General features: G+C 35.4%; 1 protein-coding gene across 16 annotated transcripts in view; it reads left to right on the top strand.

Annotated features, from left to right (window-relative positions):
* LOC106828433 (Fc receptor-like protein 3) overlaps positions 1-13,832 on the top strand; it is a 46,067-nt gene that overhangs the window by 22,194 nt on the left and 10,041 nt on the right. For 9 of the 16 annotated variants that reach the window (XM_070496966.1, XM_070496965.1, XM_070496963.1 and 6 more), the window contains 2 exons: positions 35-66; positions 152-1,207. In XM_070496966.1, coding sequence (XP_070353067.1) covers positions 35-66; positions 152-295 — 176 coding nt within the window. In that variant the 3' untranslated portion in view covers positions 296-1,207. Of the gene's footprint in view, positions 1-34; positions 67-151; positions 13,586-13,832 lie in introns of those variants that run through there. The other 7 variants (XR_011498032.1, XR_011498036.1, XR_011498031.1 and 4 more) reach the window with 1 other exon arrangement.

The following is a 13,832-nucleotide window of genomic DNA, read 5'->3' as shown; positions in this document are numbered from 1 at the left end:
AAGACTCTTTTTTTTTTCACCACCCATCCAACAGCAAATTCACCAAGGTTGCATTGGAAGCATAAGGTGGGTCATATTTTCTGGCTTTCTTTCCCTTCTGCTCTTTCTTACCTATAGTTAGACATTTATTGTTTGTATCTTTTCTCGCCAGGGACCCACAGTCATCTATTCAGAGGTAAAGAAGACACATCCAGATGACTCTGCAGGTCAGGCCAGCTGTAGAGGCTGGGCCCATGAAGATGCTACAGAAAGCTATGAGAATGTCCCGTCTACATCACTGGCCTTGTACCACTAGCCCTTTAGCCTGGGTGACCTCCAGAGACCCTGAAAAGCAGCCTATCCCATTCTCCCTGTTTTCTCCAACCATACACCCTCCGCCTCCAGGACTCAGCCTCCCAGGAGGCTGGGCTGTAGGGAACATGAGGCTGTGTGAAATATCTGCCAGCCTCCTCTGTCCCTGAGTTTATTCATCTCTAGGAATAGAGTGGGCATTTATTTGAGTAAATGTTGCATTCTTTTCTCAGTAGAGACACATGTGAAGGCAGGGCAGGTGGGCCTTCAGCTCCTGGGTCTGTGGAACAGAGGAGGGAGAAATGACCTAGCCTGGATCATAAGGGTGCAACATAGCCATTTAATTGAAGTGCAATCGAAAGCTTTTAATATACTATCTCTGCATAAACAGTTTACTCTAAACATTTTGTTTCCTTTTGTGTGTGTTTTTGGTAGTGGCATTGCTGATGTTATGGGGTGTATGCTATGTTCCAGCTACCAAATTGGAAATGATCAAAAGGATTCATTCTATCTACATATATACTATTTCTTGAAATATGTATCAGTACTAAGAAATTTGAAAAAAATGGCCAAGTCTATTTAAAGAGAGAGTGCTTCTAAATTACCTGATTAAATAGTGTTATGGACTGAATTGTGTTCCATCAAAATTCGTATGTTGGAGCCCTAACCCCCAATATTACGATACTAGGAGATAGGGCTGTTAAGGAGGTAATTAAGATTAAATGAAGTCACGAGGGCAGATTGTAATCCAGTTTTACTGTTGTCCTTATAAGAACAAGAAGAGACACTGGAGACCTCTCCATCTCTCCTTGTGCACACAGAGGAAAAGCTATATGAGTACACAGCAAGAAAGCAGCTATCTGCACAGCCATAAAATGGCCAGGAAGAGAAGTCTCACCAGAAACCAATCCTGCCAGCACCTTGATCTTCGATTCCAGCCTCTAAAACTGTGAGAAAATAAGTGTCTGATATTTAAGTCACCTAATCTGTGGCATTTTGTTATGACATCCAGAGCAGATTAATACAGATTTATACATAGATATATAGATGATAAATGATTGGTGATGATGATAATGATGATGAGGAGGAGGTTGATGGTAGATAAATAAATAAATAAACTAGATGCGGATATATGACACATCTCCCAACCCATGCAGAATTTTTGGTCTTCAAGATATTTTTGCTCTCACAGGATCGAACAGTCCTCCTACATGCAACAGCTCCATTTTGCTATTTAATTATTCAACATCCATTATTTGAATGCCACAGAAGCAACAGCACCAACCTTGGAAGACCAGTAGAGCCAAGGATTCACATGACTCAGATGGCAAAGCTTAGTGTCACTCGGGAGCCCTCATGACCTGAGCTGACAGTAGATGTAGAGATAGATGCAAGGCAATCAGTAGGCTCAAAGGAGGACACCCTCTTCCTTTGCTCAAAGACTCCTAATCCATTCCTCAACTGACTGACAAACGTTGAGTGTCTACCACTGAAGAAAAAAACTTTAAAAGCATGCCTTTGTGCTTAAGTTTCAGGAAACATAGCAGAATAATTTTTATTCATAAGATCTGCTGAGGCAGGAAATGAAAAACTGAAATTGTTAGCCTCTGTCCTCCAGTGTTTCACTCGAATCGTATTAGCTCTGAAAATAATAGACCTTAAGAGAAGAAGCTAGTAAGTGCACTGATGACTGATGTATATCAACTGATACAATTTATGGACAACATGGATTTTACACTAGCCATTATTCATAACTTTAAGTAAATAACACAATGATGCTTTACAAACCTGGAAAATAACTTAAGATGAAATTATTAAGTGCATTTCTAATGTTTTGTTTCACTCCTTGGGGATCAGAAGCTTAGACAACAGAAAGTACAACATGTACTTTAGAAAAATGCAATCTGATTTGAAGTTTTTAACTGTAAGCTTATGAATTCAACTAGTAAGCTAATTTGCTGAGGAAAAAAATTATTTCCTTCTTAAAGAGGAAATACATATTTTTATTAATAAACAGGATTTATACGTCTTGTCTCCATGTTAGTAAGTAAAAAATGCAATGTGGAACGTATGCCTGGCTTTTCAAGGGTGCAAGGGATCCAAGTGTAATCTATGTCTGTGCCTAAAGTTTGCTCCAAATGCTTCCCCATTTTGAGATCCAGGAAGAATAAAGCTGTATTTGGGGGAGGGGCCCATGTCACTAAATGCCAGCTGTGGGAAATCCATCTGAAAGAGTGGTGAAAAGGGGCAAACGTTTCTTTATTGACTTAAGAGAGAGGAAATTCCCAAGGGAAAATTACAAGATCTAGGCAGCATCCTGTGAACAGTGAGTGTCACTCTCCAGGAGTGTGCAACACTGGTGCAAGCAGCACCAAGGACAGTAGCCTCTAAGAAGGAGAAAATCAGCAAATAGCAGCAAGAGATGAGGCCCAGAGGAACTGTACAGAACACAGGATAGTTCCAAGTTTTTGGGGATCTCCCTCCCAGAGCTCCTTGTCCAGGTCCAAACTGAGGGCAAATAGCAAGTAGTATCTGTAAGCAGTCAGGAAGAGTCTAAGAAATATTTGGGAGAAGATCCAAGAGGAAATTATGTTCCCAACTAGTCAAGAAAGTAAATTTGAGCCATTAAGATTTGAGACATTACTACAATTTTTTACACTATGGTTATTTGTTTACAAATTTATTGAATAATAATTTATGCTCAATAAATTGCACATATTTAAAGTGTACAATTCATTGAGTTTTGACAGATGTATACATCCATGAAACCACCACCACCACAATCAAGATTCCCCAAATCTCCATCACCCCACAGACTTTCCTCATCCTTTAAGCAATACTGCTTTCCCTCCACCTCTATCTTATGCAATCACTGGTATGCTTTCTGTCACTATAGATTAGAGTCTATTTTCTAAAATTTTATGTAAATAGAATCCTACAGTATATACTCTTTTGTGTCCGAATTCTTTCACTAAGCAAAAAGATTTTGAGATTCATTCACCCTGTTTCATGTATGGACAGTATATTCCTTTTAATTGCTTAGTAATATGCCATTGCACAGATATACCACCTTTTGATTATCCACTTACCTGTTAATGCACATTTGGTTTGTTTCATCTTTATTAAAAACAAAGATACTATAAAAATTCATGCACAAGTATTTGTGTGAACATATGTTTATTGTTCCTTTGTAATACCTTCAAGGGTAATTGCAGCGTCAAATAGTAGATTTATGTTCAATACTGTAATAGGCTGCAATACTCTTCCAAAACAGCTGTACCATGTTATATTTCCATGAGCAGTGTATGATAGTTACAGTTGCTCCACATCCTTGTCAACACTTGGCATTTTCAGTCTTCAATTTTAGTCATTCTAAGGAGTGTGTAGTGTAGCACAGTGTTATCTCATTGTGACTTAATTTCCCTGATGATCAATGATGTTGTTTATCTTCTCAAGTCCTTGGCTCTCTATAGATCTTATTTCATGAAATGTCTATTTGCACCTCTCACCTCTTCTTTATTGGGTTGTTTGCCTTTTTATTATTGAGTTGCAAGACTTTTTGAATATATTCTGGTCTGATTTATATGTTGAAAATATTTTCTCCCTGTCCATAGCTTGCCCTTTATTTTCTCAGTGGTGTCTTTTTAGAGCAAAAGTTTTTAGTCTTCATCAAGTCCAATTTGTCAACTTTTTCATCTTATGAGTATGCTTTGCATTTCCTACATAAGAAAGTATACCACAAGGTCAAAATATTCTAATTTTTTTCCTATTTTTTTATAGTTTTCATTTTTACACATAGGTCCATGTACCATTTAAAGTGAATTTGTGTATGTGTGCGTGTATAGTGTGAGAAAAAAAATGTTCCTTTTTTCTTGTGAATATCGAGTTGTTACAGCATTATTTGCTGAATAAACTTTCTTTTGAGTTATTTGTCTTATTATCGAGTTCCTGGAGTTCTTCATATATTTGGGATATATATCCACTTGTCAGATATGTACGCAGCCAATTCTTCCTTCTGGTTTGTGACTTGCCTTTACATTTTCTTTAATGTGTCTTTCAAAAAGCAAACATTTTTAATTTAATGGAAATTATTTACCACTTTTTCTTTTATAGTTCATGTTTTGAGTATCCTGTTTAAAAACAATTTACCTAACTGAATGGCATAAAGATTTTTGTCAACATTTTCTTTTAGAAATTTATTGGTTTTAGCTCTTTTATTTGTATATGCAATGCATTTCATGTGTCTTTTTGTACATGGCATGAGGTAAGAATTGATGTTAATATTTTCTCATACAGATATCTGTTTGACCACGATTTCTTTAAAAAACTACTTCTTTCTCATTGAATTACCTTTTCACCTTTGCTAATAATCAATTGACCACATAAATGTAAGTAAACTTCCGGACTATTCTGTTCCATTGATCTTATACATCTACTGTTATGCCCCAAACCACACTTTCTTGAATACCATTGCTTTCTATTAAGTCTTGAGATCACTTGGCAGAAGCTCATCAACTTTGTTATTTTTTGCCAAAATTGTTCCAATTAATATAGGTACTTTGTCTTTCCATATAAGTGTTTACATTGGCTTTTTAATTTATTTGAAAAAGCCTGTTAGAATTTTGATTAGGATTGCATTGAATCTATAGATCAATTTGAAGAGAATGGCCATCTTAACAAAATTGTCTTCCAATCAATGAAATTTATATAACTTTTCATTTCTTTAGGTCTTTAATTTCCTTTCTGCACCTCTTTTATTAAATTAATTGCTAATGACTTTATATTGTATGCTGATATAAGTGGAATTTTTATTTCATTTTCTAATTTCTAGTATTATTTGGCAATATTCCTCAATTTTATGAAAGAGTTTGTGTAGGATCGATAATTTATTTTCCTTAGATATTTAAAAGAATGCACCAGTGAAGCTGTTTGGACCTGGATTTTTTTTGTGGGAAACTTTTTTGACAAGTAATTTAAGCTCTTAATTGATAAAGGACTGTTCACACACTGTTATCTTTTTGTGTCAAGCTGTATTTTCCAAGGAATATGTCCATTTCATCTAATTGTAAAATTTGTTAGTATAAAATTTTGTATAATATTTTCTTATTATCTTTTTAATGTCTGAAGCATTTGTAGCTAACATCTCTTTTATTCCTAACACTGTTGATGTATTTGTTCTCTTTTTCTTTTTGATCTGTTTAGCTAAGAGTTTCTCAGCTTTATCAAAGAATCAGCTTTGTCTTTGTCAGTGGACTCTTTGTTTTCTATATTGTTGATTTCTGCTTTTATCTTTATTACTTTATTACATGTACTTATTTTGTGTGTGGTAGGCAGAATTCTTTGACGGCTCCCAAGATTCCTGCTCCCAGTGACCCTCATCTTGTATCATCCTTTCTTCTGGAGTGTGATCAGTACTTATAAATATGATGGGATACCACTCAACGATTAGATTACTAGTCATTTATCTTTGAGTAATCAGAAGGGAGATTTTCCTAAGCTAAATAATCAAGTAAGTCTCAAAAGAAGTGAAGCAGCAGAGAGGTTTTTCTACAGGCCTCAAAGAAGAAACAAACTGTCATGTTGTGAAATGCCTGTGAAAAGAGAGAGGCAGCTTCTAGGAGGTGAGGGTGGTCCCCAGCCAACAGCTGGTGAGGAAGAGAACCTCAGTCATACAATTGAAAGGAAACGAAGGGAACTTGTAAGTGGGTCTCTTCAGAGTTAAGCCTCCTTATGAGGATCCCATCAGCTGACACCTTGATTTCAGGTTGCAAAAGACCCAGCTGAAACGTGCCAGGTTCCTGATCCATGGAAACTGAGATTGTAAATGTTTGTGGTTTTAAACTGCTAAACTTGTGGTAATTTGTTACACAACAATAGAAAGTGAATACATTGTCTGCTTTGTTCCTCTTTTTCTTGCTTCTTAAAGTGGTACCTTGGATTACTCAATTTAGGCCTTTCTTCCTCTCTACTATAAGCATTAAAAGCTATAAGGTTTTGATACTAAAACTGGTTTAGCTGCATGCCACACATTTTATTACTATTGATGTGGTTAGATTTAGGCCTACCATTTCATTATTTGGGTTTTTTTTCCTGATTTTTATTTTTCTGTTTGCCCTTCCTGCCTTCTACTAGACTATTTGTATATTTTTTAGTACTTTATTCCGTTCTAAATAGTTTCTAATAGCCATTATGATTTTTTTCTTTAACTCGTTATTTAAAAATATGTTCTTAATTTCCAAGTATTTGGGATTTTCCCGTATATCTCATTGGTATGGATCTTCCTCAACTTATAACAGAGTTTCATTCTGATAAACCCATTGTAAATTGAAAATATTGTAAATCAAAAATGCATTTTATACACATAACCTACTGAACATCATAGCTGAGCCTAGCCTACCCTAAATGTGCTCAGAACACTTGTCTTAGCCCACAATTGGGCAAAATCATCTAACTCAAAGCCTATTTTATAATGAAGTGTTGAGTATTTCATGTAATTTATTGAACACTGTACTGAAAGTGAAAAACAGAATGGTTGTATGGGTGCAGAATGGTTGTATCAGTTGTTTACCCTTCTGATCCTAGGGGCTGACTGGAAGTTGCAGCTCACTGCTGCTGAGCAGCATGATGAGAGAGTATTGTACTGCATATTATTAGCCCAGGAGAAGATCAAAATTCAAATTTGAAGTACAATTTCTATTGAATAGGTATCACTTTTACACCATCATGAAGCTGAAAAATTAAGTCGAACCATTGTAAGGTGGGGACTGTCTGTATTGATTCCTAATTTAATCACATTGCAATTGGAGAACACTATATCATTTCAGTCCTTTCAGGTTTATTGGGACTTGTTTTATGACCCAGTATAGGCTCTATCTTGGTGAATATACCATGTGCACTGGAAAATAACGTCTGTTCTGCAATTTTAGAAAGCAGTGTTCTACAAATATCAATTAAGTCAAGGAGATTGAGAGTGTTCAAATTTTCTGTGTCTTTCTTGAGTTTTTGTCTAGTGTCCTATGAATGGCTGAAACAGGAATGTTAAAATTTCCTACTATGATTGTGGAATTATCTGTTTCTCACTTTATACTATCAATTTTTACTTTATGTATGAGGCTCTGGTGCTAGGTGCATACATATCAATAGTTATGTATTCCTGAAATTGTCCCTTTTATCATTATGAATTATCCCTCTTTATCTACAAAAATGCTCTTTGTCTTGAAGTCTATTTTATCCAGCATTAATGTAACCACCCAAACTCTCTTATGCTTACTGTTTGAATAATACATCTTTTTCCATTCATTTACTTTCAACCTATTTGTGTCTTTATTTTTCAAGTGTTTTTCTTGTAAGCAACAAGTAGTTGGGTCTCACTTTTTTATCCACTCTGATAATCTCTTGCTTTTCATTAGTATTTAGACCATCACATTTGAGGTGATTATTGATATGGTTGGAGTTATTTATTGTATTTTTTTGCTTTTTATTTATCTCCACTGTGTTTTGTTCCTTTGTTCTCCTTTTCCTTCTTTTAGATAGTTTGAATTTTTTTTAGTATTCTGTTCTAATATATTTATCTTTTTAGCTATACATCTTTGTATTATTTTTAGAGGCTAATCTAGAAATTAGAATATGCATTCTTAAACTTTCCTGATCTACTTGAAATTAATATTCTACTTATCCAAAAAAATGTTGAAATTTTGAAACCATATAGATATTTTTATATCCCTGCCCCTTTAATCCTTTATGGTATAGTTGTAATAGGTACTATACTACATACATTAAAAAAATCACATAAGCAATTATGACAATTTGTGTTTTAAGTAGTCATACATATTTTAAATAATTTAAGTAGAAAAACATAATCTTTCATTTTCCCCTAGATATTTACCATTTCAATGTTAATTTTTCCTGAAGATCAAAGTTTCCTTCTGATATCATTTCCTTTCATCCTGAAGAGCTTCCTTTAAAATTTCTCGTAGCACACGTCTTCTGTAAAATGAGTCTCTAGGTTTTCCTTACCTAAGAATTTTTTTCTTTAATTTGGCGTTCATTTTTGAAGGATATTTTTGCTGGATATAGAAAACTGGTTAAAGTTATTTTTTTCAATATTTTGAAGATGTTGTTCCACTGTCTTATTGTTCTGTGGTTTCTGAGAGAAGTTTGTAATTCATTCAAGTAATTGCTTTTCTGCAAATAATGTGACTTTTTCTCTGGGTACTTTCAAGATTTTCTCTTTATCTGTGATTTTCAGCAGTCTGGTTATGATCTTCTTAGTTATGGTTGTCTTTGAATTTATCCTTTTTGGAGTTCACTGAATTTCTTAAGTCTATAAAGTTATGTTTTTCACCAAATTTTGGAATATTTAAGCTATAATTTCTTCAAATATCTTTTTGTTTGTTCAGTTGTTTCTTTCCTCTCCTGCTGGGATTCCAAGTACATGTATGTTATACTTTTGTTATTTTCCCACATGTCCCTAAGGTTCTGTTCATTTTTTTCTAATTTTTTTCTATTTTTCAAACTGAATAATTTCTATTAATATATTGTCAATTTCACTGACTCTCCCCTCTGTCTTACCTAGTCTGCTGTAAGGTCCATTCAGTAAATTTTTCAAATATTATAAATTTTATTTCCAAAATTTTTATTTGTTTTTTGAATATTTATATGTCTTTGCTGAGATTTTTTCTGCATTTTCATTCATTTTGTGTATATTTTCCTTTACCTCATTGAAAATAATTATAGTGACTGCGTTAAAATCCTTGTCTAATAATTCCAACATTAGAGGCACTTGAAGTTGGCATCTATTAATTGTCTTTTTCCTAAAAAATGGGTCTCATTTTCCTGGTCTCCCGTATATTGAGTAATTTTGAATTATGTCTTAGACATTAGAAATGCTATGGCATGTAAATTCTGTGTTCTATTACATGCATCTGAAGAATGTTGATGTTTTGTTTTAGCAGGTATATAACCCAGCTAGACCCAACGTGTAAGTGCTGGGTTTCCTTCTATAAGTGGTAGCTCAAATCTTAATTTAATTCTTTATTTTTCTGTTGCATTGCTTTAAGACTGTCTTCTCTGTGCATGATTCAGGTGTAGGTGCAAGACTTGTGCGTTATTCATATAGAAAATTAAGGGACTTCCTTCTTTGGCTCCCTTCTCTCTAGAATTCTCCCCTCAATTTCTAGTAGCTGCCATTAACCAGGCTCCATTCCTTATTTTATCTGGCTAGAAAGACTGAAAGCTTTCTATCAAAGTTTTAGCCACTTACAAAGTACCTCTTCACCCTATAAACTGTCCTCAGGCAAAATCCACAAAAAAGTGGAAAACTCACCCCAGTGCCAGTCACATCTCCAAATTTCAACTCTCCTCTACAGGCTACCTGCTCTTTTACTCTGCAGAATCCTCAGGTAGCTGTTTTCTGTATTTTATCCTGCATATGTAATTGTTATCAGCTGGAATGCTTGACTGTATGGAGTTTACATCAGACCTGAAGTGGGATTCCAGCTTTACTATAAATTGACACATTTGTGCTCACTAGTTGGTGAAGTCTGGGTAGTTCAGAATATCTGCACATATGTGTGCATATGCATTTTACATACTTGGGCTCTAACAGGTATTAAATACTTGTTCGCTTGATATATTTGGACATTTTTAATGCTTTTCAATATTCTTCTACAATGTGAATTTAATAGCTTTATAATATTGTATCATATAGGTGTACTGTAATGTAAATTAGAGATGAAGCTTTCATCTATATTTCTTATTATTTCCTCACAATAAATTCTTATTGGGCAAAAGAGTGTAAAGAACTTGATGGCTCTTATTACAGGAAAACTTTATACTTTATAATATCCAGAAACATTGTACGTGATCTCCAACAGTGTAAATTTTTTACTTTTACAAAAATGATAGAAATTATATTTTATTGTTTAAATTTTGATATATTTGGTTATTAGTGAAGTTGAATATAATTTTATGTGTTTGGGGTAGTGTTCTTTTCTAAATTAATAGTTTTGGATAAGAATTAACACTTTTTCTAGAAATTGGAATGCTCTTTTCCTGATGAATTATATGAGTTCTTCATGAACTAAGGCTACTAATCCTTTATCCATTTTGTGTAGTGTAGATATTCATGGTGTGCCATTTGCTTTATACTTTTGTTTATGGTATTTTAATATGCCAAAGCTATCTAATAGATTATGAAGATATATTCATTTCCTAAGATATTCTCTTTGAGCCATGGCTTGAGGGACATAAGGATATCTTGCTGAGCCTTCTCTAAATTTCTCTAAACATGAAACCAAAACTTGATTTTAAGAGAGGAAATATCCATGTGTAATGCAGAAGACAAGCTACTTCTCCAAAGCAGAATGTCTTGATAGTCAAGACCTCTGAAAATTAGATGTCAGAGACAAAGAATTAAAGATAAGAATCCTTAACAGCAAATGATCTAACAGCAAAAGATCATTCCAGAGTCATGGACTAAGGGTCACTGTTTAAGAGAACCATAATCCTTGAGTCACTCTATCTAGAGAACAATTTTATTTTTCTAAAAATGAGTATGGTAGAGTATAGATTCAAGAGTCCATTTTGTCTGTGCTTCATACTTATAGGGGAAATACTCTTAATACGCAAGCCAAAAGTGGTGCCTTGTTGATGAATAAAGAAACATTTATATCAAGAATTATAATTGACAATGCAGTAGCCTCTCACAAGTCCCTTTGATGTCTCAGTTTCCTCCCAGCACTATCCTTTTCGTAGATTAAATCATATTTACAAACTGTTCTCTTCTCACAATTGTAAATTCTCTCTCTCTTGCTTGGGTTGAAGAAAGCTGAATGGACTTTTCTACACAAGCCACTCAAAATCAATCTCTCCCCTCTTCCCTATCAATGGATAATCAATGTGATTCTGCTTCAACAAATGTTATTTCTTCAGCTTTTCAACTAGGACAGGGCTCCTTTACATATGGTGCAAGAGGTAAAAAAGGAACAGAGGAAAGTAGACACAAAATAAAGAAGTAGTGGTTAGTGGGTTGCTGAGAAAGTTCTCAGAAAGTTGCAAATTGAAAAGACTGGAAAATGAGAAACTCTGTGCAAGTCTCTGGTTTCTTCTTCTTCTAGCAGACACAAAACCCCTGCAACTTCTGTTCCTTCTTCGCAATCTCTGGGCAAGTTTGACTCCCTGGTCAGTGCTCAGGAGACTCATAAATATCTATCTAAGCTCCTATCTCTAACAAGTTACAAGAGTGTGGTCCCCTGTCACCTGAGGCCAAGGGAGCTCTGTGGTAACATCCATTTGCACTCTAGTTACCCACCTGCCCTTCTGTGTGAGCAGAGACGACCCTTAAAGGTAACCATATCTACCAAACAACTCCGAAGGAGGGATAAGAGATCTTCAAAGAGAAGGACAAGTTTTACAGTTGACTATTGATGGAACCATGTCTGTGTTATAAATCTCCTTGGGGTTCAGCTGTTGACAGACTCTAGTGAGATGGATCCTGAAAACAAATATGCACTAAAGGAGTTTTACAGATAAATCTATGTTTCACGTCCAGAATAAAGTAGTATCATTGTGATCATCATGTTTTCAATATCTAGCCCCGACTTTTAGCTTCAGCTTCAGATTAACCAGGTGCCTCAAATATTTATTCACACAGACTCCTTTTGTCCCTCAGTATCTGTTGGAAAGAAAAGCCCCCTACTCTAATATGGAAAAAGGAAGAGCCTTGCTCTCCACAGGAGTTTAAACCCACTGAAAGTGGGAATTGTTCTTTTATTCAAAAATATTGACAGAACTCTTTTTGTATCAAGGAACATGGACCAAATTATGTGACCTTAAATAGAAATGAGAATTTATTATATTAAAGAAGGATGGTTTTTAGAATACTGATAAGGAAGGTCAGAAGCAAAATGGAAACAGAAAGTGGGACGCTATGGGAATCTTGGCACTAACCTTCCCCTCAACCAGACAGAGGCCTCCACCTGCCAACTGTGTTCTTGAACAAGCTACTCAACCTCCCTATGCCTCAGTCTCCTCGTCTTAAAATAAGAATAATAATATCTACCTCATATGATTTTGTGAGGGTTAAATGAGTTAACACATGTGAAGGGCTTAGAACTGTGTCTGGAATGTACTGATCACTCAAATATTAGCTATTGTTGTTTTATTCCAGCTGCCCACGTATCTCAATTTCTATTTTATTTCTTTCTTAGAACTTCTCACCATCTGAAATTATCTTGTTTACTTAATTGTTTATTTGTATAATATCTGTCTTCTCCACTAGCATCCGTCTTCTCCGCAGCCTCAGGAAAGGGAGGATGATGGGTTTTCCGCTGTGTGTACTGTTTTCCGGTCCTAAGAATTCTTAGCTATTTCTCATCCAGCTCCCTGAAGACTTCTACTTTGAAAATTGTAATGTCTCCCATCTCCAGGGCTGTTTCTATTTCTCTAGCTAAAAGCTGGATTCCGATGCTCATGGAGGGGAACTTAGTGAACAACTGTAAGGTTGGATTAATCAGAATTCATTTGGTTTCAAGTCAAGCTGGCTAAGAAGATGACCACATGGGAAGCTTGAAGTTCTGCCCCTTAGAAGGATTTCCTTCATCACTTTCTTTCAGGAAAATCCTAGTTGGGGTTGTAATGTTACAGCAGTCCACTTCCAATTAATTCTAGCATACTATACAAAATCATTTGTGAAACAAGCCCTGATTTTTCTTCATTAGTTAATTAGTCATAATGAGTTATACATGAGGCCATAGCTGTCAACTGAGGGAGCAGAGGGAATTCAGCAAAAACTGGTGCCTTAGCAGTCTGAGCTACCTGCTCATACAATTTACTTATGTCCACTTGAGCCCAGTCCTTTTTTAAATATCTTATTTCCCCTGGAGGATCAATTGCTGCTGTGAACGCACAACCTTATGGTTAGATAAGACCTAACTCATGATGAGTAGTTCAGATTGCATGGTTGCTTGAGATCCCATGGTTAAATATTAAATTTCTAGTAAGACCCAGTAGCAAACTAGATGCTGTTTCTCAAAAGAAGAACACCTATCTCCAGAAGAGAATATAGGTTTACTTTAAAATCCTGGGAATCTATGTTCTAATTCTCTTCTCCTGCCTAATCAGAAGCTCCATACCACATGTGCATTTGCTCCAGTCACTTCAGGCAACAACAGATCTGCTGTGTTATACATCTCAAGTGTTTGAGCTGCTTCCACAGGAAGTTGGACTTACAGAGCCTTATCTTGCCCTGGGCTTCACTCAAAACTGGCAGCCTTGTGGGCTACTCAGTAATCAGGTAAGAGCAGTACACTTCAATGAGGAATATATTGCTCCCCAAATCCAAAGAAATCCACCAAGTATCGTGCCTCTTCATAGTGACAAAGGGGTGCATCAATTTGCTTTAACTTTGAAGAGGTCCTGAAATAGAGATAACTTAATGGGGATTCTGTGAGGAGAAAATGAGATACTTGGCTCAACACATGGCATTTAGTAAGTGCTTAATAAGTATTAGCTATGATGATGATGATAATGATTAGGTTTGC

The sequence above is a fragment of the Equus asinus genome, chromosome 25, assembly GCF_041296235.1.
Source record: "Equus asinus isolate D_3611 breed Donkey chromosome 25, EquAss-T2T_v2, whole genome shotgun sequence".
Classification (NCBI taxonomy): Eukaryota; Metazoa; Chordata; class Mammalia; order Perissodactyla; family Equidae; genus Equus; species Equus asinus.
The sequence above is the reverse complement of the archived record's forward strand: the minus strand, read 5'-3'. Positions and strand labels throughout refer to the sequence as shown.